At 33.6% G+C, this 27,129-nt stretch overlaps 4 protein-coding genes across 6 annotated transcripts; 1 reads left to right on the plus strand and 3 right to left on the minus strand.

The window, feature by feature from the left end:
- On the plus strand, window positions 1–5,454 carry LOC126701879 (SNAP25 homologous protein SNAP33-like). Of its 2 annotated transcripts, none has more exons than XM_050400302.1 (6): window positions 1–252; window positions 1,415–2,029; window positions 3,766–3,859; window positions 4,057–4,187; window positions 4,857–4,954; window positions 5,143–5,454. In XM_050400302.1, the coding sequence occupies exons 2-6, from the start codon at window positions 1,520–1,522 to the stop codon at window positions 5,240–5,242; spliced, it is 933 nt and encodes a 310-aa protein (XP_050256259.1). In that variant the 5' UTR covers window positions 1–252; window positions 1,415–1,519; the 3' UTR covers window positions 5,243–5,454. The 2 variants fall into 2 exon arrangements, with proteins under 2 accessions (XP_050256259.1, XP_050256261.1); XM_050400304.1 differs by lacking the exon at window positions 1–252 and adding an exon at window positions 295–551.
- Window positions 5,455–9,678: 4,224 nt separating this feature from the next.
- On the minus strand, window positions 9,679–10,239 carry LOC126703104 (uncharacterized). The gene has a single exon (XM_050402017.1). The coding sequence runs from the start codon at window positions 10,115–10,117 to the stop codon at window positions 9,833–9,835; it is 285 nt and encodes a 94-aa protein (XP_050257974.1). The 5' UTR covers window positions 10,118–10,239; the 3' UTR covers window positions 9,679–9,832.
- A 1,652-nt stretch (window positions 10,240–11,891) lies between these two features.
- Window positions 11,892–15,625, minus strand: LOC126704418 (heparanase-like protein 1). Its single transcript, XM_050403430.1, has 9 exons — window positions 15,382–15,625; window positions 15,081–15,117; window positions 14,726–14,909; window positions 14,434–14,579; window positions 14,119–14,352; window positions 13,528–13,720; window positions 13,266–13,391; window positions 13,038–13,137; window positions 11,892–12,409 (listed from the first exon to the last, which is right to left on the minus strand). Exons 1-9 carry the CDS (start codon window positions 15,589–15,591, stop codon window positions 12,020–12,022), a joined length of 1,620 nt encoding a protein of 539 aa, XP_050259387.1. The 5' UTR covers window positions 15,592–15,625; the 3' UTR covers window positions 11,892–12,019.
- Window positions 15,626–18,148: 2,523 nt separating this feature from the next.
- On the minus strand, window positions 18,149–23,697 carry LOC126704417 (heparanase-like protein 1). 2 transcript variants are annotated; one of them, XM_050403428.1, is made up of 10 exons: window positions 23,445–23,697; window positions 22,298–22,558; window positions 22,127–22,163; window positions 21,772–21,955; window positions 20,867–21,015; window positions 20,552–20,785; window positions 19,796–19,985; window positions 19,494–19,619; window positions 19,288–19,387; window positions 18,149–18,753 (listed from the first exon to the last, which is right to left on the minus strand). In XM_050403428.1, the coding sequence occupies exons 2-10, from the start codon at window positions 22,517–22,519 to the stop codon at window positions 18,361–18,363; spliced, it is 1,635 nt and encodes a 544-aa protein (XP_050259385.1). In that variant the 5' UTR covers window positions 22,520–22,558; window positions 23,445–23,697; the 3' UTR covers window positions 18,149–18,360. The 2 variants fall into 2 exon arrangements, with proteins under 2 accessions (XP_050259385.1, XP_050259386.1); XM_050403429.1 differs by lacking the exon at window positions 23,445–23,697 and adding an exon at window positions 23,194–23,365.
- Window positions 23,698–27,129: the final 3,432 nt, after the last annotated feature.

Raw genomic sequence — 27,129 nt, forward strand, 5'->3', positions numbered from 1 at the left:
GTTTCCAAATTCCCAACTGTAGACTTTATAGTTTCTAGACTCACGCGATTTGAGTCGTTATTGCGTTTGTGTTTGCGTTTGTGTGTGTGCAGACTCTGCACAACATGCTTTGCTAAAGTCCTTCATTTGAACCAGTCCAGCCGTCTCTTTCTCTCTCTCTCTAGAATATATTGGGTGTGTGTGTGTGCGCAAACCACAACTCTTCATTGTTGCAAGATTGTATCTTTGATTTGGTGGAACTTTTTTTCTGAGGTACCCAGATTGTGTTCCCTTATCTACTTGTCTTCCTCAATAGAAATTCAACTTGTCTCTTTTGATTCTGTTTCTGGGTCTTCGTTAAAATCTTTTTATCTATCTGGGTTTTCTTTAATTTCTCTTTTATCTTTCTTATTATTAGCGTACGGTCAACCAACTCCACTTGTATATGTGCTTTCCTGTTTCTTGTTCTTTAAGGCTATAAAAACGAGACCCATTTTTTAGTTTTACTTAGCGTGTATGTCTTTATGATCCCAAAGTAGAATTGTATTTCAACTCTCATTTCTGAAATTCAGGTACTTTTTTTTTTTTTTAATCAATATCTTTGATGGGTTGTGTTCTGTTTTTAATTTTTCTGTAATCCTATGTTTGGTTGGTGAGAAATTGGAGGAAAAGAAAATGAAAATGAAAATTTTGAAGTTAAGTACAAAAGAAATTGTTGTTTTGGTTGTTAGAGAATGAGAGTCAAGTCAACCAAATCCAATTGCTGCCTTAGGCTCATCTTAGATGAGGTTTTACTTTGTTGGGTTCTTGAATGATGACTAATTTTAGACTCAAGAAATTTTTTTCCCCTTCACTTTTCTTGGAACCTAGCAGAGAATATGGGTATCTTGATTCTTTATGTGTGTTTTAATTTTTTAAAATTTATTCTCTTTTTGTTTAGGATTCTTGTAGTCTTTATATTTACTCATCAAAAATTAATTTTCTTTTTCCTTTTGTTCTATTTAGTTTGTAGTCAAAGTGTCCAACAGTATCTTTTCTTTGCAAGAATGTGAAATAGAAAACGAAAGGAATATGATTAACTTTTTATGATTGCCTTGGTTGTATTCCCTCTTGATATAGGAATTTTGGACATGCTTTATGAGTCTCCTACTTTTATATCTAACTTTCCTGCATCATGGTGATGAATAAACCTTAGTTATATTGCTCCTTTGTGTTTATTTTATTATATATTTTTCCTCATTGAACCTTTCAGTTTTGGACTATTGTTTAAAGTTTTTCCTCAGCTATATTAATACTGTTAGGCTGTCCTTTAGTCTTGAAGGCTAGATGTATTTACACTGAATGCTTTCTGAAATTGGCTTGTTGGCTTTTGATTGTTTCTCTTTATAATTACTGGTACAATCTCATATGTATTTTCTTTTGTTTACTTCTGCAGGAACATTGTTGATCTGTGTACAGTTCAGTAGTATCGTGGTTTCATTTGCAATATCTTGTACGCCACCATCTTTCTGACTAGATTGTGCATAATCTTCATTTGAAAATGTTTGGTTTAAGGAAATCTCCTTTGAAGGTTGCTAAACATAACTCAGTTGATCCTGGATATCCTGTTCAAGCTAGCTCGAACCCTTTTGACAATGAGATTGATCATAAGCAAAAACATGATCATAAGCAAAAACATAATTCTTCAAGGAAGACTTCTCCTGAGCCTGCCCTAGTTACACCAAATTTTGGCACTAACCCTTTTGATGATGATGAGGGGAAAACAACCTCCTCTTCTTTGTATTCAAATGTGCCTGCTTCAACAGCTAGAAAGAATTACAAAAATGATTTCCGTGACTCTGGTGGATTAGAGAACCAGTCAGTGCAGGAACTGGAGAACTATGCTGTCTACAAGTCTGAGGAGACTACAAAGACAGTCAAAAGCTGCCTGAAGATAGCAGAGGACATGAGAGAAGATGCTACACAAACTTTGGTCAGCTTGCACCAGCAGGGTGAGCAAATTACCAGGACCCACATGGTCGCTGCTGACATTGATCACGATCTTAGTAGGGTAAGGTTCTTATTTTCCAAATTGAGGATACCTGCTTTAATATTTAAAATATATGTTTCACTTATGTTTTATTACCTTATGGTCAATGCTTCTCCTTCATTGACACTTCTCTTGAAATTTATGGGCTTTGCAATAGCATCTTTAGGTCCTTTGTTATATGTAAATTTTGAATAATTCTCTCTTTTAGACTTTTACAAGTTGAAAATCACTTTGTCTTTGATTATGGCACATATATGCTTAATTGAACTTTTGTAATAGCATGTAGAGAGTCATTGATTTAGGATATCAGTTGCATGCTTTAGAAATTTGATTACGAGTGTCTCTACCCCATGGGAAAATAGGTTTTCTTTATATGGTTTCAATCCTGATCCTATTTTCATAATCAAAGGAGTCATAGCTTTATTAGTTTTGGTTTTAACCTTTTTAATAAAGAAGCAAGCTTTTTTTGACACACACAAACTCAAAATATCAACACAATGAAATTTACCAAGCGTTTTAGTCCCACCACTCTTATCCAACAAAACTAATATACATACTACATTCTCTAATATTGTTATATGGGACAAAACAATGAGAAAGAACTGCAAGGAAACGTGATCAATGAGTTCTGTGGATCTCTAACCTGGTGCTGTGCCATCTGTATCTAGAATTGTACAACCACCCTACCATTATCTCCAGAACTAATCTACTGCTTCACTCTCTACCTGCACCACCGCCACATTGTTGTCATTATGATGCTGTTCCCTCCCCCCACATCTAGCAGCACATCTAAATTTTTAGTAGAAAATAGAATTGTATATTCTGTAGGCATTGAGATAAATGTTTGAACAAAAAAGTGATTAGTTATGTCTTGATGGAGTTGGTGCTTTTAAGATAATAGATGGAGTAGGTAATGTTATGTCATCTTTAGAATATCTAATATTGTTGATGAATTACTGTTTTGCCTCTTGGAGACACATTTTTTAATTCTATATTGTTATCTGTTTGAGCAATTACCACCCCCCCCCCCCCCCAGCCCGAGAGAGAGAGAGAGAGAGAGAGAGAGAGAGAGATTATTTTCATGGTCGTGGAGTTTTTAATCATGGATTATTTTCATGTCTTCCTGGAATTGCAAAAGTAGACACAAAGTATTGCTAATCGAAAATTTATTTCTTAACAAGAAAAAATGGAAAATCAGATTAAGAATGTCAAGACATATAACTTATAGTGCTCAGTTTCTCAGTAGTATATTCTCTCGAGTCTTGACCTAGGAAATATTGCATCTTTTGGCATTGCAATGTAAGAAGCATGGTCACTCCTAAATCTCCAGCATGTTCCTGTTCAACATGGACATGCTGGAGACACTTTTGCATGGTTTCTTCAAGAGTGTTGGGAGGAACATATAAATTTTTTTTTTCTTAATTTTAAAAACATGTATTTAATTATAGACTTGTTTCTAAAGTTTTGATAGTTTTGATTTATGTTGAAAAATTAAAATAAACATAAATATGGCTATAAATAAATAAAATACACCTAAAGATACATATTAATTAATTAATTGTCATATCCCCACCATGTTTTTTAATTTTTCAAGAATGCTGTGTTGCCGTGTTCTGCATGTTTCCATACTTCTTAGATTGCAATCCTCTTATGGCAACTACCATAAGTCCTCTGGTTTTGAAGCTGTTGTTGCCTGGGCTTTTTTGCTTGATCTTCTGAAGTGAAAGACTGTTTAAATAATGTTTTGCTGATTTCAGGGTGAGAAGCTTCTGGGAAATCTTGGAGGTATCTTCTCTAAGACTTGGAAGCCAAAGAAGACACGCCAGATAACAGGCCCTTTGATTACACGAGGTAAATTTTCTTTCTCACTCCAAGACTCGGTTGTCATTTTCCCCTTTAAAATATCAAATATTATATTGGTTTTGGAAATCACAAAAAAGACTGGCGAGGACAGAGCCATCTTTGCCTTGCAACTTTGTGCACACTTTACTTTTTCTTTGTCTTCTTTTGTTTTGTTTTCTTCATGTGTGATATACTTGGTTATGCAGATGATCCATCCAGAAGAAATGGTAACCACTTGGAGCAGAAGGAGAAGTTAGGATTGACTTCTGCAGCCAAGGGACGATCAAACACACTAACCACACCATCTGAACCCACAAATGCTTTTCAGACAGTTGAGGTTCGTATTTCTTTTTTATCAATTAAGCAATGATATACTGGTTTTCAAATACAACATGAAACAAATTTACTCCATTTTGTTAGAGGTGCACAAGGAACCCAACCAAAGGGTTGAACCAGTTCAAACCAGCCTTATTGAGGTGGATTTGTTTTTGAGGCACCATCTGTTTGATTTGGCCTTGGTTCAGTAACCATAGAAAGTGAAACAACCTATTAAAACAACCTCTATGTATTCATTTGAAAATTTTCACTTGTGAACATACATCGTTTTGGTTTTTGAAATCATGTCAGATCCATTGAAGTGATCGTATATGCAATTGCTCATAATTAAAAAAAAAAAATATATATATATATATATATATGTCATAGTTGACTCAAGTGAAAAGGGGAGAAATTGAATATTTGGTTGGTTATTTGTGTGAGATCTATTTCAATTCAAGCCATGACTCTAGGTAGCCCTAGCTGATCAAACAAACAGAACCAAACCAAACTTAGCTAAATTTCTTGTCTTTGTCCTTTTGGTGAGTTCAATGTGATTCCCGACCAACTCTAGTTTGGTTCTGGATTCTCCTCCGACCCGAAGCAAAAAGAACTGTGCTTAACCACGCTTGGACTATTAGTTGTTTTCTTGGTATATGTATGTCATTCAATCTCATCATCTCTATTACAGGTGGAGAAGGCAAAGCAGGATGATGCACTGTCTGATATAAGTAGCATATTGGGAGAGCTGAAGGATATGGCTATTGACATGGGGTCTGAAATTGAAAGGTTGGTAATGTGGATTCATTTACATGGGAGTCCCAAAAACCTAGTTCACATCCCCCCTTCCTCTTGTTATTAATAAACAAAGTTGGGATGCTACATTCTTGAAACTGTCAATTTATATTTCAATCATCTTCTACTTTCTGGTTTACCGGAATAGATCTAATTATTATTATTGCTCATGATTACAACAGGCAGAACAAGTCTCTGGATCATTTCTATGATGATGTTGATGTGGTAGACATGCGTGTGAAAGATGCTAATCGACGTGCTCGTCGTTTACTTGGAAAGTAGAGTGCGGGAACATCAGATTTGCGCTGCTAATACTAGCTTCCAACACTGTTGGCCGGGGCCAAAATTCTCTCATTGTTTTTCTTATGCACGGTTATGGGCATGGATTAAACAATCTTTGGTGTATATGTTTCTTGTTTTGTTTACACACATTTATAGCAGGATTTTACAGAGCTTTAAATCATTCATTAGGTCTGGCACATTTTTACTGCTAATGCCTTTTTTTTCTTTTCTTTTCTTTTTTTCTTTTTCTTTTTCTTCTTCTTCTTCTTCTTCTTCTTCTTCCTCTTTTTTTTTTTTTTTTTTTTTTTTTTTTTTTTTTTTTTTTTTTTTTTTTACCTTGTGTTGGGAATGTTTTATTTTTAAATGTAGACTTGCTGGGATTATGCCAGCAAAATCACCATTCACCAGGAACCACACTTGTGTAAAAGTTCTTAAGTGCCATATGATCAAAAGTGGAAATATTCATGACTTTTTTTTTTTTTTTGATAAACGAAATATTCATGACTTCAGAAAAGCAAAACCGTGTCCTCTGTGTTGAAACTCGAAGGGCAGCCAAAAGAAGCTGTTCTTATTTATTGATTTTTTTTGGAGGGAGGGGGGTTGTAAGACCTTCCCCTCTTACAATATCAAACGCATTGAAGCATAAGAGAAGCAAAATGTCATTATTTTTTTTAATAAATGAATAATCCAAAGGCCTGGTATATGCCTCCTGGGGTCTCTAGTCAAGCAGAAACCCTTCTATTCCTGAATTATCAGTCTTTGATAAGTTGTCAATAACATACTGCAGATCTCTTCCAGTCAATGTTAAGAAATAGAAATCCAGAAAGGTAACATTAATTCAATTCGATTTCTGAAACTGGGCTGACCATTACAAGATTTCAGTCAATCAAATAACTTAAATTTTTTGATTTTTTTTTTTTTTTTTAAATCTTCCATCAAACTGCTATTGTCCTAAGAACCTTCCGCAATTGCAGCAACAGGCATCTAAGACCTTATATAAATTCTAATAATGCAAACAGAGGACACTGAAAACAGAGATTGAAAAAGTATGCCAACAGATTATACTAATCAGTTAGGAAAGCACAAAAAGCTGAAAAAATAAAAAAATAAAAAATAAAATAAAAATAAGAGTACCTCATTCTTTAATTAAAAGTACTAAACATGATTTTAAACTCGAGTTTGGTTTGAAATTTTTTTTTTTTTAGCATATGGTTTGAGATTTTGAGAAGAGTTGCTCTTTGGAGAGCATAGTATGATGAAAGTTGTAAACTGTATTCGTGTTGGGTGCTATCGTTGGCCTCTATGGTAGAATCAGTCAGGGGCCTAATAGACGGCGGTTTACCCTATGGTAGATGTTAGCGGTTCGAGTCCGCTTATCTCCAACTCGTGAACTTAACCGATACAAAGCTATATGATAGCACCCAATTTATCCGATTCAGCAGTTCAATCTATGATTTCTCATTCATGAATGTTGATAAGATCCTTCCATTTAGTAGCACCTTAGGATGGCATAGCCTTAAAGTTAAGGGCAAGGTTCAAACGAGGAAAGGCTTACAGTGGACTAAAATAAAGTGACTATTGAATAAAGAGATTCAATCGAGAAAATAAGGAAAAACGAAAAATTCAAAAGGAATGGTATGGATTTGCAAAAATTCTGTGAATAAAAACTAAAAAAGAAATATCAAAGCCGTTCTGATGATTCAATAATAATATTATTACTTCAATTCCGAGTTCTTATTTTGTTCGACTATATAGATCTTAGCAATGGAATAATTAAGTCAATTTATTGGTTGATTGTATCATTAACTATTTACTTATTTTGGTGTGAGGAACTTATCATGAATCCATTAATTTCTGCCGCTTCCGTTATTGCTGCTAGATTGGCCTCTTAACCACGGCAGTTTCTACTCCTACTAATAGTTTAACACACTCTTTGTTGTTACTATGGGGTCCAGAAGCATAAGGAGATCTTACTCGTTAGTGTCAATTAGGCAATTTGTGGACTTTTGTTGCTCTCCACAATGCTTTCGGACTAATAGGTTTCATGTTACGTCAATTTGAACTTGCTTGATCTGTTCAATTGCGACCTTATAATGCAATCGCATTCTCTGCTCCAATTGTTGTTTTTGTTTCACCTCCTTTTCAGTGAGAGCTAACGCTTGTTGGGTATTTTGGTTTGACACTACTTCATATTTCCATCCCAGAGCATACCTATTATATTATATATATCATATCAGAATATAGATTTTCTATTTTATATTAGAATAAAGAAAGATTGCCCAGTTGAGGTGTGATATGATTGCATCACAATGCCTAAGTACATGATCTAATAGGTCGTTGTACTTAATTTCCTCCGCAATATTGGGCTTTGGTGGTATTTATCATGCACTTCTGGGACCTGAGTCCAATCCATCAGAATAGAAGTGAAATAGGGTATTTATGCTCGTTGTGTCCTTTATATGGAAATCAAAGGCCATGGTGCTATTCCTTTGACTCGTATTGAAATTAATATTAATGGTTTAATCCGTTAGAGGTAGAAACGAAGGTTCAATCGGAACAATTATTTATTTCTATTTTAGGGCACCTCGTCTCTCTTTTTTTTAATAAAAAGAAAGGTGTGGATAAATAAATGACAAGAAAATATTGGAACATCTGTTATAAGCATCCCAATCATTTGGTAATTAAGAAGTACAAAACGGGATAAAAAGAAAGATTGATTGACAAAAAAAAAAAAAAAATCTACAAGATATAATCTCTCTATTGAAAAAAAAAAAAAAAAAAAAAAAGAAGCATTCATTCTTTTCATTTTAGTTTCAATCCATTTTTTAAAATACTTTAATTGGTATTACACAGAAGAAATTAATTATAGACACTAATATAATTAGATCTGCTCTTCATAGACAAACTTGGGATTTGCGATCCTAGGTAAGATCGGATCATGATCATGGGATCCTTTTCTATCAAATAGGAATGGCTGTTGCACAAAATGTACTTCTAAGTAATTGCTCCATACATCCTATATCTATCTATGAAGAAGAAATCATGTAACAAAGGGGATTCTTATTTGTACAAATGGTACTTCGAACTTGGAAAACCACTATGATCCCCTATCAGAAAAATTCCCAGCTCCCTCATATTCCCATGCACATGTATCAACCTTGATTGAGCAACCCAAGGCTTAGGTGGATATGAATTCAGATGTTGAACATGATTAGGATTGCTAGTTATTAGTTAGTTACTAATAGATAGGTTAGAATGAGTTAAGAGGTAAGAGACTCCCTAGAAGTAGTCTCACTTGGAGAAGGTTACTCTCTCGAAGAAGTCACACGCTTTCATTCTCATCATTCATCACATTCATAAATCCATTCTAAAACCACCACCAACCATTCTATCCTTACTATCTAAGAACCCTAATTGCATCACATCAACCCTGAAGCATTTTCCCTTCAAAAACCCACCTCAAACCACACATACATTCTGCCTAGCCATGTCTGAACCCACCATGCCCTAAAATCCTCATCCTAGTCCTCACATCCTCAAGTATTCACACCCAACCATATCCCCTATGTGATCTTATCTTTTTTTTTATAGGTCCCTCACAGGAACCAATATGAGTCTCAACCTACATGGCCTGTTTTATCTCTTTTCATGTATGAGCTGCATTTACATTGCTCAACCACAAACAGAAACAGTCTGTATAAATAGTAAGTCTCTCAAGTAGCTGTGCATCCTTCAATGCACTGCCTGTCAAGTGTCAAACGCATTGTATGTGCAGACTAGCAATGAATGATATATCACAAGACAACTCAAGTATTTGACTTGTCCAAGCTGAGTCTGCCAATATAACTGAATTGAAACCACCAGCTTCAGAGCCTAATCCCTTACCCTCAAGAGTTCAGCATCCACTACTATTAACCCAATTAGTCCAACACATCATGAGGAAAACATTACCAAGTCAAAAACAATGTATTTCTTTTTCAGTAAACAGTTGGCTCAAAACTTCTATAATTCACACTGATAGTTGAACCACAACAAATCAACAATATCACCTCAAACATTTCTCACTTCACACAAGCTTATCAACAAACAAAATGCAAACTTGATTATTTCGCTTACACATTTCACAAGCCAAATATTCAACAACCTATTAAATTTCACAACTACCACACAGGTAAGTATCCTAATCTAAACACCAATCCCAAAAACACAGCACCAACACTAAACCAATTCTTTCTCACTTTAGCATCAATTGCCCAACGTTTCCTATATGGGCATTCCTCAAAATCCTTAAAACTCAATCATAAAATCCAAAACCCATCAAAGAAACCCTCAAAACCAATTATAAACAACTCACCAAAAGAACCCATAAATCCCTCAATCACCAACATCAGTCACAGAATCAAGCAAAATAAGATAAACCCATCAAAGCCTTGAAATCATAGCAAATAACAATTACTCAATAAAAACCCAATATCCAAAAATTCAAAATCCTTGCTCTATAACAACAAGAATAATTAGAGAAACAAAACACTTTTTGCCGCAACAAAAACTTCAACAAAAAAAAATAAATAAATAAATAAGAAACATAATCTATATTGAGTTACAGGGTTTGAGGTCCATGATGCTCTTGACCTTTGGAGCATAGAGAGAGTACACCACAGCCTGTCTCTTCGCAACTTCGAGCTGGGCCTCTCCGTGTGAGAAAGCCAAGGCAATCGAATCCGGGTCGGATAGAGTCCGATTCTGGCGGAACCCATCAATGGTTCGGCGCTTGGTGTATTCCCTGATGTTGTAGTCGCTGAACTGCCTGGCCGTACGTAGGAGAGACCGAAATAGAAACAGAACCTCCGACCTTGTTGGAACAACCTTAGCCATTTCTATGTTGGGTTTGAAGATTTTAACGAGGAAGACTGAGAGAGAGAGAGAGAGAGGTTTATGATTATAATCTAAAAAGTCTGGACTCTCTCTTAGGCTTGTGGCTGAAACATTTGCTTGAAATTGAATGTAAGATGATTAGAATTAGAATCTCTCCTTAGTTTAGTTTTGCTTAGATTGGGCCTAGCCCACTTTTATATCTCCAAAGTAAAGGCCCATATGGTGATTTTTGCTTGGAACTAGTTTCAATTGTGTAAATTTGTAAATAACTTCGTTTTGAAAACTTCTTTGATTTGTTAAGGTGTATATGACCAAAAAAAAAAAAAAAAAGTTGAGTCTTATTGAGGTTTTGATGTATATTTATAAGTACAAGACGAAAGTCTAAGATTTGTTGAAGAAAACCAAGTTTCTGTAATCTCAACTGCAAGTTCAATTGATCGAGAATCTTTGGCGTCTTTGTTAGAAATATTAAAAGATGCTAGTTGGGCTACTTTATATAACATTGTGCTAGTCATCATCTTGTGTTAGATCCAAAAAGAATAACTTTAGATACATCTTTATCATTCTTTATTTTTGCGTGATGTGGGTGTTCTTAACATAAGTATTATATGGGGTTCTAATGGTAATGCAGTAGTAATAACATTATTTGTAGTCTCATGTCTGTGGTTTAAATCTCACTTCTCTTTTCCGTCACTATTTACCTATAAATAAATTAAAAAAATTAAAAAAAAAAAAAAAAAACAGAGAAAAAAGAAGAATGTATCTTATAAAAATGTATCTCATGGATATTATACATGTGTTGGATGTCTGAAAATATGTGAGGTTTTCTGGGTGTGGGAGCTCTACACCAATTATGTGACATCTAATGCATATATCAGATATATTATATAATTTTCTTTTTTAAGCTTCAATTTGTACTTGTGCATGATTGCATGAGACTTACCATTCCATATACTGAGTAAAAAAAGACTAACCAAAAGAAATGAGATAATAATAAAGATTCAAAAGTGATCCCTTTTTTTTTTCATTTTAATACCAACTTTATCGGACATTTTTCAATCTCCTATCCCAATTAACTTGGGAAAATACTAAAGTTATTATCAATTTTACTGCAAAAGATTTACAAACTAACGTGATAATAAATACAATTGGTGTCATTTCCATAAAATGATAAATGTTTAAATTACTTTTTTGTAATTAGTGTCATACTAATTTGTAGGGTGAAGCTTGTGTCCATTCCCTTTTTGTATTGGACACAATACGATTTGGACTCATGTTCACATCTTAGCATGTCAAGTGCAAAAAAGCAATGAACACAAGCTGTATCCTAATTTGTAATATTCATGTAATAAAATTTTTGGTATCCCTACCATTGCTTTGCAAGTTTTGTAAGGCATGCTTTAAATTCATTACCTTCTCCCATTTTGCAATTTTTTCCTAGTATTGTTTACTTGTTTAGTTCTTACTACTTGAATGCAATAACTGTTTACAACTTGTAGTGGGGATCCTGTGTTTAACATAACTAGGAAGAAATAAGAAAACAAAAAAGCTATTGGGGTATCATACATATTAATTTTACTTGTAGAGAATCCAATTATCATAAAAATAGGATTATATTGCACTTGCTAATTTGATCCAGCTTAAGTGAAGTGGTGTACATTGCAGATATACACATTGTCAACAATATTTTACAATTGATAAACAATATCAAATCAAGTTACTAGGACAAAAAGGATTGGAAAAGATTAAAAATAAAATAAATAAGCAATGTCTACACGGGTATTAGCAACATTTCAGAGCAATAACAGCAAAGGATATATCATATCTTATTCACTCAGAAACATATTTTTGCAGAGGCTATGATTTGCTGTAATTACAACATAGCATGAGCGCAGATGAAAATTATGCACAAGCAGGAGCCTCAAAGTTGGGAATTACTATGAAGGCAATGGACAAAGGCAAGATATATATTGGAGAATTATCATCATTTAGGACAGGGTGCAATATTGGGAGTTCTCCATTTGTAACATTCAATGGATTTCCATTTAGAACCGAGGTTTGGCTTTGAATGTCCCCATCTTTCGGAGTTAAGTGGTACTCTTCTCTGTATGATAGTCCATCCGAAGCTTTCTTCTTTTTATCCCTTGAATTTTTTTGTTTATGACCAAACTTGGAAGACCTTTTTAGCAGAATGCTCTTCTTTCCCTGCATATTGACGTTCACGCGGTTGTAGACAGTGATTATGAATTCAGACTGCTTGCTCAAATTAAGCAGCAGCAAAGTTACACCACCCTGTAACAAGGTAATGGCAATTAGTTAAATTATTGTGGTAAGACCAGGGAATAGAAATATCAATATGAAAATTTATTAGTGTCAAAATAATGTTTCTTTTTATATGTTTAGTCGCCTTAAAAGAGTTTTAGGAACATGATATGTTAAAATCAAATGCAATGCTTGAATCCTCAATCTCATTCCAGCTAGGCAATACAAAAAATCTGATTATAATTGATTCATAATGTATGTTGGACATAAAGCAAGCCACATCTAATATATGCCTGGAGTGCTATAATCTAGGTGTGACCTTAGTCTGAAATGTGAAGCACAAAGGTGAAGTCTACACAGATCATGCAAGTTAGTACAATTATGAAACCTATGTGGTGCACATGCAATGGTTGGAACCCAACACAAATTGGGTTGGCCGATGTATATGTTCATGCCAAAGCTTGATCAGCTGTAAATGATCACAGGAGCAACTCAAAATGATTAAAAAAAAATTGGAGGTTCTGAACATCTCAGAATGTTATAGATAAACCTATTGTTCTCAAGATCAAAATTAAGAAACTATTGTTTTGAGACTCCAACACTGTCCCTAAAATTTTCTTAATGACTTAAAACAAAATCAACATATATAGAGCCTTACTCTTCCTTTTGAGCAGTGAGCATAAATACGTAATTCTGGAGAAGCATCAGTATCAACTTCAAGAACACCTGTTCCCATAAGTCGATGCCACAGAAGTGCACTACTCAGAAGAAGAAATTCATAATAAGAAAACACTGCTCAATTAGATAGGGCTGTCCTTTTTATTTTTTTTAAAAACCAACATATATGTTCTACATTATAGGTTTTATAAAAATTTCATGCTCTTGCCTGTAGTAATCAGGGTTGGGTTCAAATGTGGTTCTGTTGAGGAGAGCGTAGTTGCCACCAACTAACGACTGCCTGCAATATACCTTAGTATTGTGCTTAGCTGCCATTCCAAGCTGATCTAAGTACCTAAAATGCATAAAAAAAATAAAGCAATGCTAGAATTGATTAAACAGAAACATTTTAGATTTAGTCTCTATTTCACTGACAAAATGAAAGAACAGGTAAGAGGAAATGATGCAAGTAATGAGGCAACCAAGATTACCAGAAGCTATTCACAAATCTGTCAGACACATTAGGAGCACCACCACCAAAGGCACCACCAGATTCTCCAACCCATATAGAAGCCCAAGGACCATGCTCTTGAACCGTTTGTTCAACATCTGTGAATGTGCCTAATATGGAGTTGCTCAAGTGAGATGGATCCAATATCTTATTTACAAGATTGCGATCGTTAGCTGAAAAGAAGAGGAGTTGTATCAGCTGAAAGCACTCTTCAACAAAGGCTAAACAAGACTAAAACTTTGTCTGTGTTCTTACTATAAACTGAATAGAGCTATGTCAAATGTCACTTATCTTACTAAATTGGATAATAAAGAGTTAGAAGTGGAAAAGTTTTGAGTTGATCCTCAGTATCCTTCCTGTGAGGGCTCATTTAAAAAGAATTGCATACATTGAATTACTGTTTCATTGCCTTCTAAACATTTACTGTGGCTGTCTTAATTTCAGGGAAAAGAAATTTTTCTGAAAAAGTTAATTTTTTTACGTCTAAGCTATATAAGAAGATTTGTATATTATCAACTGTGGTAAGTGCATATATCAATGGTAATAGAATTTTGGAACCATGATTGCATACCTGGGCCTAAATTGTAAATATGATATGTCACAATATTGACTACGCCTGAACCTGAATCCTGAAGAAGCCGATTAAACCAGTTCTTGTCATAGAATCCTCCAGGGGCTACAAGTTTAGGTTTGAAACTGGATTTCCAGTACAACTCGTTCATAATTTTTTTAAGGATGATCAGATCTTTTGCATACTGTGCAGCTTCAACTCTTGCACCAATGCCACTTCCACTCAACTCATTACCTACATTTGCCAGGGTGAGGATAGAGGTGAAGCACAAAAAGATAACAGCAATAACAAAGAGCTTAGTCTATTGGTACATACCAAATTCCCATGAATCTATATGGTATCCCTTTGAAATGGTATACTTGATTAGAGCCTCAGCATTACTAGGGTCCCAATCTCCTAGCCAGAGAATACCTTGATTATGCCTCCCATTGAGAGCATTCAAGCCAAATGTTACAACTGCCCTGCAAAGGAAAGGTTCAAACTACAATCACAATAATGGAAGCACGATTGCACAATTTCAATCTTGACGTAGTCTCATAAGACAATCAGAGAACATTTAAAAAGAGTTTTGTATTCCAAAGGTGTTAAAGAATGTCATGAATCTTACCCTGTCTTACTGAAAAACTGGTTCAACTCATCCCATCTGCTCATGGATAAACATCCTGTTGTATATCCAAACAAACCGTTTCCCTTTCTTTGAAATGGATAGCAAGGTTTCCCTGGATTTCCTACATCGTAAATTACTTGGTCTTCCGGAGAACCTCCAACTCTAATCCTTAAACGCTTAAAAGCTGTCAATCCACCCGCATTGAAAGAGTAAGATTATTTTGTAAGTCAAAAGTGTTTCCCAAAGATGCTAATGTTAAAAGATATAGATCGCCATTTATCACTCTAAATGATACTAGAATGTCATGAAAAGCTTCTAAAATGATGCAAACTTATTGAAGTATACACAAACAAACCTTGAATTGTCTTGGCAAGTAAAGGATTAGATAAGTCCTGAAAAAACCAATCCATACTTCAATGAAAGATGATTTATATTGGATTCTCTCATGTTCATGACAGACACGACTCATGTTGGTGAAATATCAACCATACTTTGTTAAATGGATGGCTTTAATTTTACATAAAGGGGTCTGAAAATTTTGCTGTGAAATCATGACAATAATTTTATTGGTGTATGGCTGAGATTTCACCAATACAAATCATGTCACACACATGAAGATGAGAGGACATATACATATAAGTTTTCTAAATTCTCACCATGGTTATCGCAGATGCGTTTTGCCACGTACAAAAACCGTATCTACAAAAATCACTGGGCCACCAATCAATAGTTGCACAAATGTAAGTATCATCAGTTTCAGCTATCTCTGTAGTTCCATCAACTACAATTTTAGCAAAGTTAAGTTCTTGAGACAAAATTACAGGGAGAGAAACCAGGATGAGAAACAAGGTGAGGCTGAATCCCATTGTTGGATAAATGACAACAGCCTCACCACCAACTCAACTTATACAAATTAACTGCAAAACAAAAAAAGAGAAAACATATAAATCAGAAACATATTTTCATAGGTGTGGTACCATTATTACATGCTAATGGAATTGGATTACATGACATCAAAGTATTTCAACTCAGTTTAAGGGAACTATAGGATTTACTATTGTCATTTCGTCGGATTTGCATCCTCCCACGTTCATGTATAACACAATTCATGTTGTCAAAATCTCAACTATACAGTACTGAATGTATGGCCATGATCTTGCAGCACCCTAACTATGTGTAAACTCATAGTAGGAACCATATGTGGTGGTAGGATCATAGGATTCATAGCCATTTATTTAACATTCATATGGCCTAGATTTTATACCTTGAAAGTATTAAAGCACATTAATTTAGATATATATAGCATTGTAACATGACCCTAGGAAAAGAGAGAGAAAAGAGAGAAAAAAAAAAAAAGTACAAACCGAGAGTAACATCTACAAAGTGAAAACATATAACTTGAGATTCACATTTAAAATTGATAGAAAAAATTAATTTTAACTAAATAAATAAGAGTAAAAGAAAATTAGATACAATTTTTGTTTGAAAGAAATCCCAGGGCTAAAAATATGAACAAAAGCTAGAAACAGAAACCATTAAAGAAAACTAACCAGGGATAGGAGCTAGGACATGCTAGAGCTTTGAAAAATAAGTTAGAAGAAGAATATTTATAGTCTTTGAGAAAGGTAACAGAAACAGGAAGTGGAAAGCAACGCCAATGTTACTCACATTAATAATTACAATGCTATACTGACCAAATTAAATACTACAAAACCAGTTCCTAAAATTAAAAGAGTAACATTAAAAAACTCAAATAATTTTTTTAAAATAATTATTAAAAACAATAAAAGAGTACAATGCACACTATTTTTGAAGAAGAGAACAAAATCCAATTATTAAAGGGACAACATTACAATAATTTTTTTTTTTATAAAAAGAAAAAAATCAGATTCAGAATTTCTATTTGTCACAATTTAGAAATTCAACTTTTCCCCAAAACAGCTTAAAAGCTTGACAAAAAAATGCATTAAAATTTGAATTTTCAGAAAGAACATGATTCATAGTTTATGGTATAAAATGTAATGAATTTTAAAAGGGGGAGTTACTAAGTTAGGATATTGATTGAGAAAGAAAAGCAATGAGAAAATAATGCCTTTTCTTTTCCTTTTTCTTTTTTTTTGGGGGGGAAAAAAAAGAAGAAAAAAAGAAGAAGAGAAGCTTTTATCTGTGACATAGTTAAATCTTTTTCAAAGGCAATTGAAGAATGATTTCTATGCTAACGGTAATAGAAAAGAGAGGAAATTCCTTAATTGATTTTGTAAGAATTATTCTTCATTGACACAATTTTTTTTTTTTTGTATAATTCAATAGTTAGGGGAGACTAAGGTGGAGCTTGGATCCACGTTTCTGCGTCCATGTTTGTGCGTTTTCTCCTTTTTTTTCTTTTTCTTTTTTTTAAGATTAGCGACTGGTGACATAAACAGTACACCAAGGCATATGAACAGTAAAAAAAGAGTGAACATTAATTTTTCACATATTTAAAAATTATTTTGCTACAGTGTTTTCAATTTTCAGTTTTCAGCAAAATAAGTTGTATCCAAACGGACCCTAAAGAGAAATTTGAACCATTAATGTCTCTATTAAAAATATGAAGAAGTGTCAGCCAGATAAGTTATAAGTTTTTTTTTTTTTTTTGGGGGGGGGGGGGGGGGGGGAGACAAGAGTTCTTTTATGGGCATAACAAATTGTCAACATTTTTCACAATAAATTGAGGTGTTAGCTCATCATAGGTCAAAATAAATAAATAAAATTTAAAATATTGTACCTAGATTCACAACGACTGAAAATATCGTGTTACCAAAATATTATAACAGACATTTTGTTGTCCACTCGTGGACTTTCTCTTTACACTACTTACAGTTAATAAATTATGAGTAAAGCGTTCACATCTTTCTCATGTCAACTGTCAAGTGTTAAGCCTATTAACATGACGAATGGGCAAGAAGTGTGTGATTGATCTCAGCCATGTTGAAATTAAACGAATCCAGGTATTGAATAAAAATGATAGCAAAGAACTGATATTCACAGCATTTTAGGAATAAATCTTTTTTACTAGAATAATATCATATTATCATTCAGTGGATTCATTAACATTTTATGGTTGAGATCAAACAATCAAGACTTGGTCAGAAATGGGCAAACTTGACAGAATACTATTTTTTATGAAGATATAAGATAGATTTCAGGGAAGAATGCTTGTAAAATTTTCCATAGTAAAGAACCTCATTGAAGGAGGAAATAGAATGGAAAATAGTACTTGCTGGGATTAAGCACAAACTTGTGGTTTTGCTCAATCCAATCCAAAAACACTGATGTGGGTTTAAACAATTCCTAGGTTATCTGTGATAAGAATGTCATTTTAAATGAGAATTTGAGCCAAAAGGGAAAAATAATCACAAGAAGAAAAGGTTAAGATTCAGGATATGACACAAACTAGCAAGCAGAAATTTAAATGATAAATATGTTCATCAGAAATCATTACAAAAACTCAGGACTTTGATTAAAAAATAATAAGATTATAAATCAGCTAGATTATGAATAGTATCTTATTACATCAGAAATTTCTTATTGAAGAGACTACTACTTACACTAAAGACATCAGAACCAAAAGCTCTGAGTCAAGAGTGAAGAGAGAATTATGCACAAGCAGGAGCATCAAAGTTGGGAAGTACTATGAAAGAAATGGAGTAAGGTGAAATATATAATGGAGAATGCACATTATTGAGGACAGGGGCCAATTTTGGGATTTCTCCATGATCTGTAAGCACTAATGGAACTCCGTTTAGAACTGAGGTTTCACTTCGAAGATTCCCATCTTTGGGGGTCAAGTGAAACTCCTCTCTGTACAATGGTCCATCTGAAGCTTTGCTTCCAACCCAAGCAACCGTTTTCTTAATACTATGCACGAAAGAATTTCGGCTTTGGATTTTTCTCCCATTTGCGGGTAAATTGACGTGCATTAGATTTTCAACATTGATGACGAACCTAGTCTGATTGCTAAAATTAATCAGGAGCAAAGTAATACCCGCCTGTACAATGTGATGAAAATTGTCAAAATTAGTATAGCAAGATCATGGAATACAAGATATAAAAAGAGCAATAAGAAACTATACTAAAGAACTGTCTTAAGACTTTTTTTTTTTTTGGTTGGGGTGGGGGGGTTTGAGAATTGGGAGAAGATTGAAATACCATTTCAAAAATCAAATTTTGTTTTAGTTGATTAAAAAAGAACTGTTGAAAATAGACCAAGCCATATGTATGCAAGTAAAATAAGCTAAAGTATTGACAAATCAGCCTAGTTAGTACAATATTGAAGCCTATGTAATCAACATGCAAAAGTTGGGACCTAAGAAAACATGGGTGTCACTGAAAATATTGATGTTAAAGATCTGGGTTTAGATGGTCACAGGAGTAAGGATGATAAAAGTATGATGCTTATAAACATGTGACCATGATAAAGATAGACCTACACCTCCTAGTCCAAAATTGCCTTAAGACTCCTACATTGCCTCAAAATTATTTCCTTTGATTGGAGACAAAGTTAACGTATAATAAAGCCTTACTCTTCCTTTTGAACAGTGGGCATAAGAGCGTAGGTATGGTGAATCACCAGTACTAACAGCAAGAACACCTTTTCCCATAAGTCGATGCCATAGAAGTGCACTACTCAAAAAAAAAAAAAAAAGCTTCAAACAAAAGGAAATGATATGAATTAGATCAGCCCTGCAAGGACCTTCCCCAACAAAAAATAAGACTTCAATGATCTTGCCTGTAGTAATCAGGCCTGGGGACAAATGTGGCTGTGTTGAGGAGACCATAATTCCCACCAACTAAAGTCTGCCTGCAATATGCTTTAGTATTGAACTTGGATGCCATTCCAAGCTGATCTAAGTACCTAAAAATTCATATATAAATAAGTCATTACAGAATTAATGAAAGAGATAAGATGGAAGAGTAGTAAATTCTTTTTTTTTTTTTTTTTTTGTGGCTATAAAATGCTTAAAGTTTTTTTTTTTTTTTTTTAATTTTTTTAATTTTAAATGATGGAAGTAATGAGGAGACCAAGATTACCAGAAGCTGTCCATGAATGAGTCAGACACATGGCGACCACCACTGTTAAAGGCACCACCAGATTCTCCAACCCATGCAGAAGCCCAAGGACCATTATGCTGAATAGTTTGGTGAAGACTGTTAAATGTCTTTGATATCTCGCTTAAGTAAGAGGGATCCATTATCTTCTTTACAAGACTGGGGTCATTACCTGAAATGGAGAGAGCAACTATAAAAGCAGATATGGACACACCAATAAATAGGAAGGGGAAGTGTATGTGAGTGCATGCACAATCATGTGTCAGGGTATGAAAACTTTAATTTGTTTCCATAAGAAAGACATCATTCAGAAATCAGAGGTATTAAAATGCTTTTGACCTAAGCAACCAAAAGCAATGTATGAAACCAAAACAAACTAATAGTTGTCTTTTTGCCTTGTTGGGTTTTAACTTCCATACCAATTTCCAGTCAGGATACAATTTATAAGAACGAAAGAAAAAACATTAATTTGCACATCAAATAATTTTTTGCGTGCTCTTAACCATTCCTTGTTGCTGACATGCAACACTTTGACTCCAAGCGGAGAAAAATTAATGGGAAAAAAAGACACTGGAACATATCCTCTGCATACAATTCTCCTATGCACAATCCATTTCAAATTAAACTATTTTTTAATATTATGCAAGTGCAAATTGTGTAGAATGAGCTTTTAATATCACCAGTAGTGAAATGTACAGGTATCAACACTAAAAGAAGTTTGGTACCATGGTCACATACCTGCACCTAAATTATATATATGATGAGTCACGAAATTGACTACATTTGAACCTGAAACCTGAAGAAGTTTAGCGAACCATTCTTGGTCATAGAAACCTCCAGGTGCTATGAGTGAAGGCTTCAATTTGGATTTCTGATACAAGTTATTCATAAAACTTTTAAACTTGATCAAGTCTTTCCCATACAGTTCAGCACCAACACTTGCACCAATGCCATTTCCAGTCAACTCGTTACCTACAGTAGCAAAGGCAAGGATAGTGATGAAGAGAAACAAAATAATGGCAACAATAAAGAGCTTTGTCTATTAGTCCATACCCAATTCCCATGAATCTATCTGGTATCCCTTTGAAATGGAATACTTCATTAAACTCCTGGCGTTGCTAGAGTCCCAATCTCCTCCCCAAGCATTCCCCTTAAGCTTGTGCCTCCCATAGAGAGCATTCAAGCCAAATGTCACAATTACCCTGCAAATGAAAGATTCACATAACAAGTAAGCATGCAAACCATACCCCCCTCACCCCCAACACACAGGAAAAAACCAAACAAAAAAAGAAGAAGAAGAAGACGAAATTTTCCTTTTCCTGAAATACCTCTAAAAACAAATTCATAAATTCAATACCATAGGGAAATCTTGTGGAAGTCAAAAGACGATCATAATAATTTGAAAACTTCAGGAAAAACTTGAATTATGTTTACAAATGTTTAATCTGAAAAGAACATGGGAGAATGGTAAAACACTAAAACTTGAGATATAGAAACCTAGCATTCATTCTCAATGAATTTCCATAAGGAAAATAAGATAGTATTTAAAAAAGAGTTTACTCCCTAGGTGGTAAGGTAAAATGGAAGGAGTATCTGTACTGATGTTCTGTATGTATTGTACTCAATCTACGTACACGGAAATCCAGTTTAAGATTGACAAAATAACTTTGTGATGCATGTAACAATTTTGAATTGATCACGAGTTTAAGGCATCTACTTTGCATATTATGTTTGAATTAAAATTTAAGTAGAAAAGAGCTAGGGTTTTTCGGTCACTATTAGGGTTGACAAAACATAGACAAAACTTTGGTATGTAATTCTTTTTCTTTTTCTTTTTTAAGAATTCAGGTTGATATGTAATATTCCAAAAATCTTTTCTTTTTTTTTTGGGGTGGGGGGGGGGGGGGGGGGTTGAGGGAGGGGTTAGAATATAAATGTTCGAATGTCATAAAGCTTACCCTGTTTTACTGAAAAAATGGTTCAGCTCATCCCACCTCCTCATGTATAAACATCCCTTTGAAAATCCAAACAACCCATCCTTCATCTTTCGAAAAGGATGGCAAGGATACCTCAAATTTCCTACGTTGTACACCACTTGATCTTGCAAAGAACCTCCAATTCTTATCCTCAAATGATTGAAAGCTATCATTCCAGCAAAATTAAAAGAGTAACATAATGTTGTCCATCAAAATATACCAACAAGATATCAATAATATAAGCAGAGGCTCTTGTTTATCATTATCACTCTAAATAATACTTGAATGACATGAAAATTTCCAAAATATGGATACATATTGAAGCAGACAGACAAACCTTGGATAGCCTTGGCAAGTAAAGGATGAGATAAGTCCTGAAAAAACCAAACCACACTGAGCAGTGATTCAAACTGCCTAACTGTTTTTCAGCAATTTAATGAAAAAAGTATGATATCAGTCTTTCAATGCTAATTTAGTCTTATACTGAGGTAAGTTTCTAAATCCTCACCAAATTAATAACAGATGTATTCCCCCATGGACATTGGTTGTAGTCACACTTATTACGAGGCCACCAATCAATAGTTGCACAGATGAAATTATCATCAATTTCAGCTACCCTTTTAGTGCCATCCACTAAAATTTTAGCAGTTCCAATATCTTGAGCTAAAATCGCAGGAAGAGAAACGAAGGCAAGAAACAAGGTGAGGCAGAATCCCAATGTTAGATCCATTGCAACTACCTCAGAATCACCTCAACTTACAGAAATTGACTGCAACAAAAAGCGAGAAAGTTTTTAATAAGAAACATATCTTCTAAAATGTGCTAGAGCTAGTACATGTTTCTAGACATGAATTACAATACAGGAAAGATTTTTCAACTCAGTTGGGAAGAGAGTTACAGACTTTGCAATTCCCATTTGGCCCAAACTACACTAATCATCTTCATCTTTTCAGCCAATCAAGAACTTGAAAGTCTCAAAGCTAGCATTTATTTCACACTAGTAAAATACTAAAATCCTTAAAGATAATAGAGAGTGCGAGAGAGAGAGAAGAAGAAGAAACCAAAACTAACATCTACAAACTGGAAAAAGATAAGTTTAAAATCAAGAACATAGAAATTAGTATTGTATCAGAAATTCTTGTTAGATCCATAAATAGTATTAGAAAACAGCTTCTTTACCCAAGTTAGGGGCTTTGAGAACAGAAGAAGAGTTATGGTATCTGAGAAAGTGCGATAACCACAACATATTGGTGTTATTTTCATATATAACAAATAACGAAATGTGGAAACACCATTACTAAACAAAACCAGTTCTTTAAACTCAGAAAGCATCATTAACAGGCAATTCTGTCAACTTCTTCTCTCTTTTTTTTCAAGGGAAAAAAAAAAATGCTTTTCACCTACCATAGGCAAAAGGACCATAATCCAAAGCTCTACCCAAATACAATTTAGGATAGTTAAGGACAACCAATATGAGAATCAACTTCAATATAATCAAATAAGAAATAAAGACCACCATAGCTCGATTCTTAAACTAGCTTTCCTCATAGACACATGCATAAGAAATCACTATATCAGGCACATAAAGAAACTACATTTAAAGCAACCCAGATGGGATTTCAAGAAAAATAAGACTACCCCAGATGTAGACTAACCTCAAATGTATCAAAATCACCATTATTGATAACAGTGAAACTCAACTCTCAGAACTGGGAGTCTGAAGCAAGCAACTTCGTTCAGACAAAAAGCACACAGACCAATAATGTGGATCTTTTTCTAGGTGAGGAACGAACTATGTGACTTCCTTATCTTGGCGTATGCTAAGAAAACCATAATGGGTGAAATGGGTCGGTATCAGATTTGTCGGTTTTGTAAAAAAGTTCAGCTAAATTTAGCTGTGGATTTAAATCATTTTTACCTTTAACATAAGTTACTCATTCTCAGTGAGTTTTAGGTGTGTGGATACAGTCAAGTATCTTTTTGAGGAAAGAGTCAGATAAGAGAATATAAAATACATGTACATTTATGAAAATTTATAAAAAGGTGAAAACTTTGTGCGTGTGTGCAAGTGCTGCATTGCTATTTTGCTGAGATTCCAAGTAGTGTGCAATGGGCTTAGCTTTGATTGAAAGTTATGCTCATGCCCACTAAATCTTTCTAACCCAGGACTTAGATTTTGATGATGATGTAAAAAAAAAGTTGAAGATTGAAGAATGTTTTTTTCTTTTTTTTTTTCTTTTGGGGTTTTGCTTTTTTCGAGACTTGACTATGGCTTGAATCAAACTCAACAGCAAAGATCCGTGTAAAATGGGGTTGTCATGTAGTGCTTGTATAGTTGTATAAAGTTTCCACATGCACCAAATCAAGTGTCTGAAAAGTCATATAACATCTAGAAATTTCGAAGAGACATTCTACTACTAGACAGTGGACACTAGAGAATTTATGCTTCAATAAATAAATCATTTTTGTTTTGGAATAAAGCATTCAACTTTTGAAAATAGCAATAGTTATTATTAAGAGTCAAATTTTAAACTACAACTTGATAAATTAAATTATTCATCAAAATAAAAATTGATAAATTAAATTTGAGCTTCCTGGTAAGTTAAAATATAAGTTTAGTGATTTTTTTTTGGGAGCCATCCTCCTATCTCATTGATAGTTACATTATCTAATGACTAATTGTGTGAGAGTGAACGTGCACTTGCCTTCATCTTTGGTTAGTGCTCATGTGGAATATAAATTTTTTATATATAATATAGTATATATAAATTGTTTTATATAATTTTTGAAGATAATTTGTTACCTTTAAAAATTAAAAAATATATATTTATATCAGAAAAAGTATTTTTCATATCTCTATCTCTACAAATATATCATTCTATTATTTTTTGTATCTATATAGCCATTTAGATTGTGTTTGATATAAACTCAAATTCTCACTTCCAAAATAATTAAGAATTAACTCAAACAAAACTCAAAAAACATAACACTAAAACATATCAACTCAAAGTAGAGTTTATAAAAAATAAAAATAAAATAAAAAAAAACCCATAAAAATTCAACAACTTAAAGTAGAGTTGCAATAAAGAATAATCACTTTTTTCATAAGAGAATAAGAGAGAGAATAACTAATGTATAGAAAAGAAAATGAGAAGAAGAAGAGTCAAAATAAAAGGTACAGTTATAAGCATCACAAGTTATACTATGTAATAGAATAGCAACTAACAATCAAAGAAAAGGAAAGAACCTAGAAAAAAAAAAAAAAATATATATATATATATATATATAACAGCTAAAAAAACACAATCAATCTCATCAATCCATAGTAGAGATGAAACAAAGAATTAAAAAATCCACTAAAAGAAATATAAAAATAGAGAGAAATAGAGTAATTACCTTCTTTTTTTTATATGGAAAAAATATGAATTAAATGTGAGAGAGAATAAGATATTTATAGTAAAATGAAGACAAAAGAATTGAGGAAGTATAACAGAAAAGTTAGAAAGTAGTGGAAAGATAAAGAGATAAAAGCGGGAGGGAAATGTTGTTTTAAGTGTAATAGTAAGGTGAGATGTCAATAAGGATAAGAAGAGACCAAAAAAGAAATAAATAAATAAATAAAGTGCTAAAAATAGATGGATGACACATCACACTCTTTGTTCCACCCCCATACTCCACAAATTAAAATAAGCCACATGTCTCTTAATTCCTAATTTGAAGCTATTTTATTCAACTTACCTGAAATAAATTAGAAAGAAAAAACCCAACACATATTCTTCCCAAAGTACGCAAACCCTCCCACCACCAACCTTTGCCCAACGCCTAACGTCATTGACATGAGTTCATCGGCGCCATCAACTCTAGTCATAGGCACTAGTTCCAAACAGGTCTGAATTCAATTTGAATGCCCACAACCACCACCATCAGTGTTAACTTTGCCTTGTCCCTTATTCGCTCCCAAACCACTGCCCCTACCTCCTCTTACTTCTCGTCTTCTTGTACGCCCCCAAGGGAGCACAACCTGAACTCAACACTTATAAGATTTTGATTAGGTAAATAGAACATGGTGGTGGTGGTCCCAGGCCCTTATTCTTCTTAATTTTGATTCGAATGCTTGAAATTTTTGGTTATGTTTATTCTTCTTAAGAAATATATTAGTTGGAAACCTTCTTAATCATGATTCAAAAATTTGAAATTTTGGAGTTGAACTAGCAAGGAAGAATATAATTTTTAGTATAAGAATAAGGGACCAAGACAAAGTCAACAATGACGGTCGTGGTGGGTATTCAAATTTATTGCAATTTTTCTTGGATTTGGTGGCAGTATGGTGGCTATGACTGAAGTCAACAATGTCGATGAACTTTTGTCAGTAGCGTTGGGCGAAGGTTGGTGGTGGGAGGTTTGGGGATGAATATGTGCTGGGTTTTTTCTTTCTTATTTATTTTAGGTAAGTCAAATAAAATAGCTTAAAATTAGGAATTAAGAGACATGTGGCTCATTTTGATTTGTGGAGCATGGGGTGGAACAGAGAGTGTGAGACAAATGATTTTGACTCGCTTAATTTGGCCGATGGAATCGTTCATAATTCAACTATTTGGGGCTTAGGGCTATATTATGTAACAGCTGAAAACCAATCTTGTCTCTCTTTTTTTTTTATAAAACTTATCTCTTTTCTTTGATAATAAAGAAGTTGCTACAATTCTTGCCTATTTTTTTAATAAGGAATAAACAATATTTTACTAACAATAAAAAACAAATAAAAAATAAAACTCAAAAGCAAATAGCAAAGAACAAGCAAAGCATTAAAAGGGTATGATTAGTTACTAAGTCATATGCAGTAGGACTTAGTATGCATAATATATATCTATAAATAAATTCATATGAAAAAAATAATAATCATGAATGATCACAACCATCGCAAACAAATCTGGCCAATTCCTTAAATCTTGCCACGTTATGTGCCTATCATTTGTGATTTGGGCCTTGTGTTTATTTTTTATTTTTGGCTAATTGGAGCAAAAGTACTTTATTTTTGTTGCAACATAACATGCACCTATCTTTTTGTTGTAAAATAAAGAGTCAAAAGTACTTTCTTTTTTGGGCTCAAATAACTGGTAAGTACATCGTCACTTCAGGACTCCAAGTCTTTTTTTTTTTTTTTTTGGAGAAAAGGACTCAAGTCATTTAAAACTTAAATTATTATTATTATTATTTAAATTATAGGATCCATAAAATGTATGGACTGCAATTATAAAAGATCTGAAATTTAAATCTCTATTCTTTCTAAAAAAAAAAAAAATTTAAACCTACCTTAATAACAAGAAGAAGATTTATAATATA

The sequence above is a fragment of the Quercus robur genome, chromosome 10 (assembly GCF_932294415.1).
Source record: "Quercus robur chromosome 10, dhQueRobu3.1, whole genome shotgun sequence".
Lineage (NCBI taxonomy): Eukaryota > Viridiplantae > Streptophyta > Magnoliopsida > Fagales > Fagaceae > Quercus > Quercus robur.

Excerpts from the sequence above, each read along its gene's own strand:
- LOC126701879 (XM_050400302.1), top strand. The coding sequence starts at position 1,520 with ATGTTTGGTTTAAGGAAATCTCCTTTGAAGGTTGCTAAACATAACTCA. Across the intron at positions 2,030-3,765 it reads TTGATCACGATCTTAGTAGG|GGTGAGAAGCTTCTGGGAAA; the intron begins GTAAGGTTCTTA and ends TGCTGATTTCAG. Across the intron at positions 4,955-5,142 it reads ATGGGGTCTGAAATTGAAAG|GCAGAACAAGTCTCTGGATC; the intron begins GTTGGTAATGTG and ends TGATTACAACAG.
- LOC126703104 (XM_050402017.1), bottom strand. The coding sequence starts at position 10,117 with ATGGCTAAGGTTGTTCCAACAAGGTCGGAGGTTCTGTTTCTATTTCGG.
- LOC126704418 (XM_050403430.1), bottom strand. The coding sequence starts at position 15,591 with ATGGGATTCAGCCTCACCTTGTTTCTCATCCTGGTTTCTCTCCCTGTA. Across the intron at positions 15,118-15,381 it reads ACGCATCTGCGATAACCATG|GACTTATCTAATCCTTTACT; the intron begins GTGAGAATTTAG and ends TGGTTTTTTCAG. Across the intron at positions 14,580-14,725 it reads CAGTTTTTCAGTAAGACAGG|GGCAGTTGTAACATTTGGCT; the intron begins GTAAGATTCATG and ends TTTCCTTTGCAG.
- LOC126704417 (XM_050403428.1), bottom strand. The coding sequence starts at position 22,519 with ATGGATCTAACATTGGGATTCTGCCTCACCTTGTTTCTTGCCTTCGTT. Across the intron at positions 22,164-22,297 it reads ATACATCTGTTATTAATTTG|GACTTATCTCATCCTTTACT; the intron begins GTGAGGATTTAG and ends TGGTTTTTTCAG. Across the intron at positions 18,754-19,287 it reads CCCACTGTTCAAAAGGAAGA|GCGGGTATTACTTTGCTCCT; the intron begins GTAAGGCTTTAT and ends CACATTGTACAG.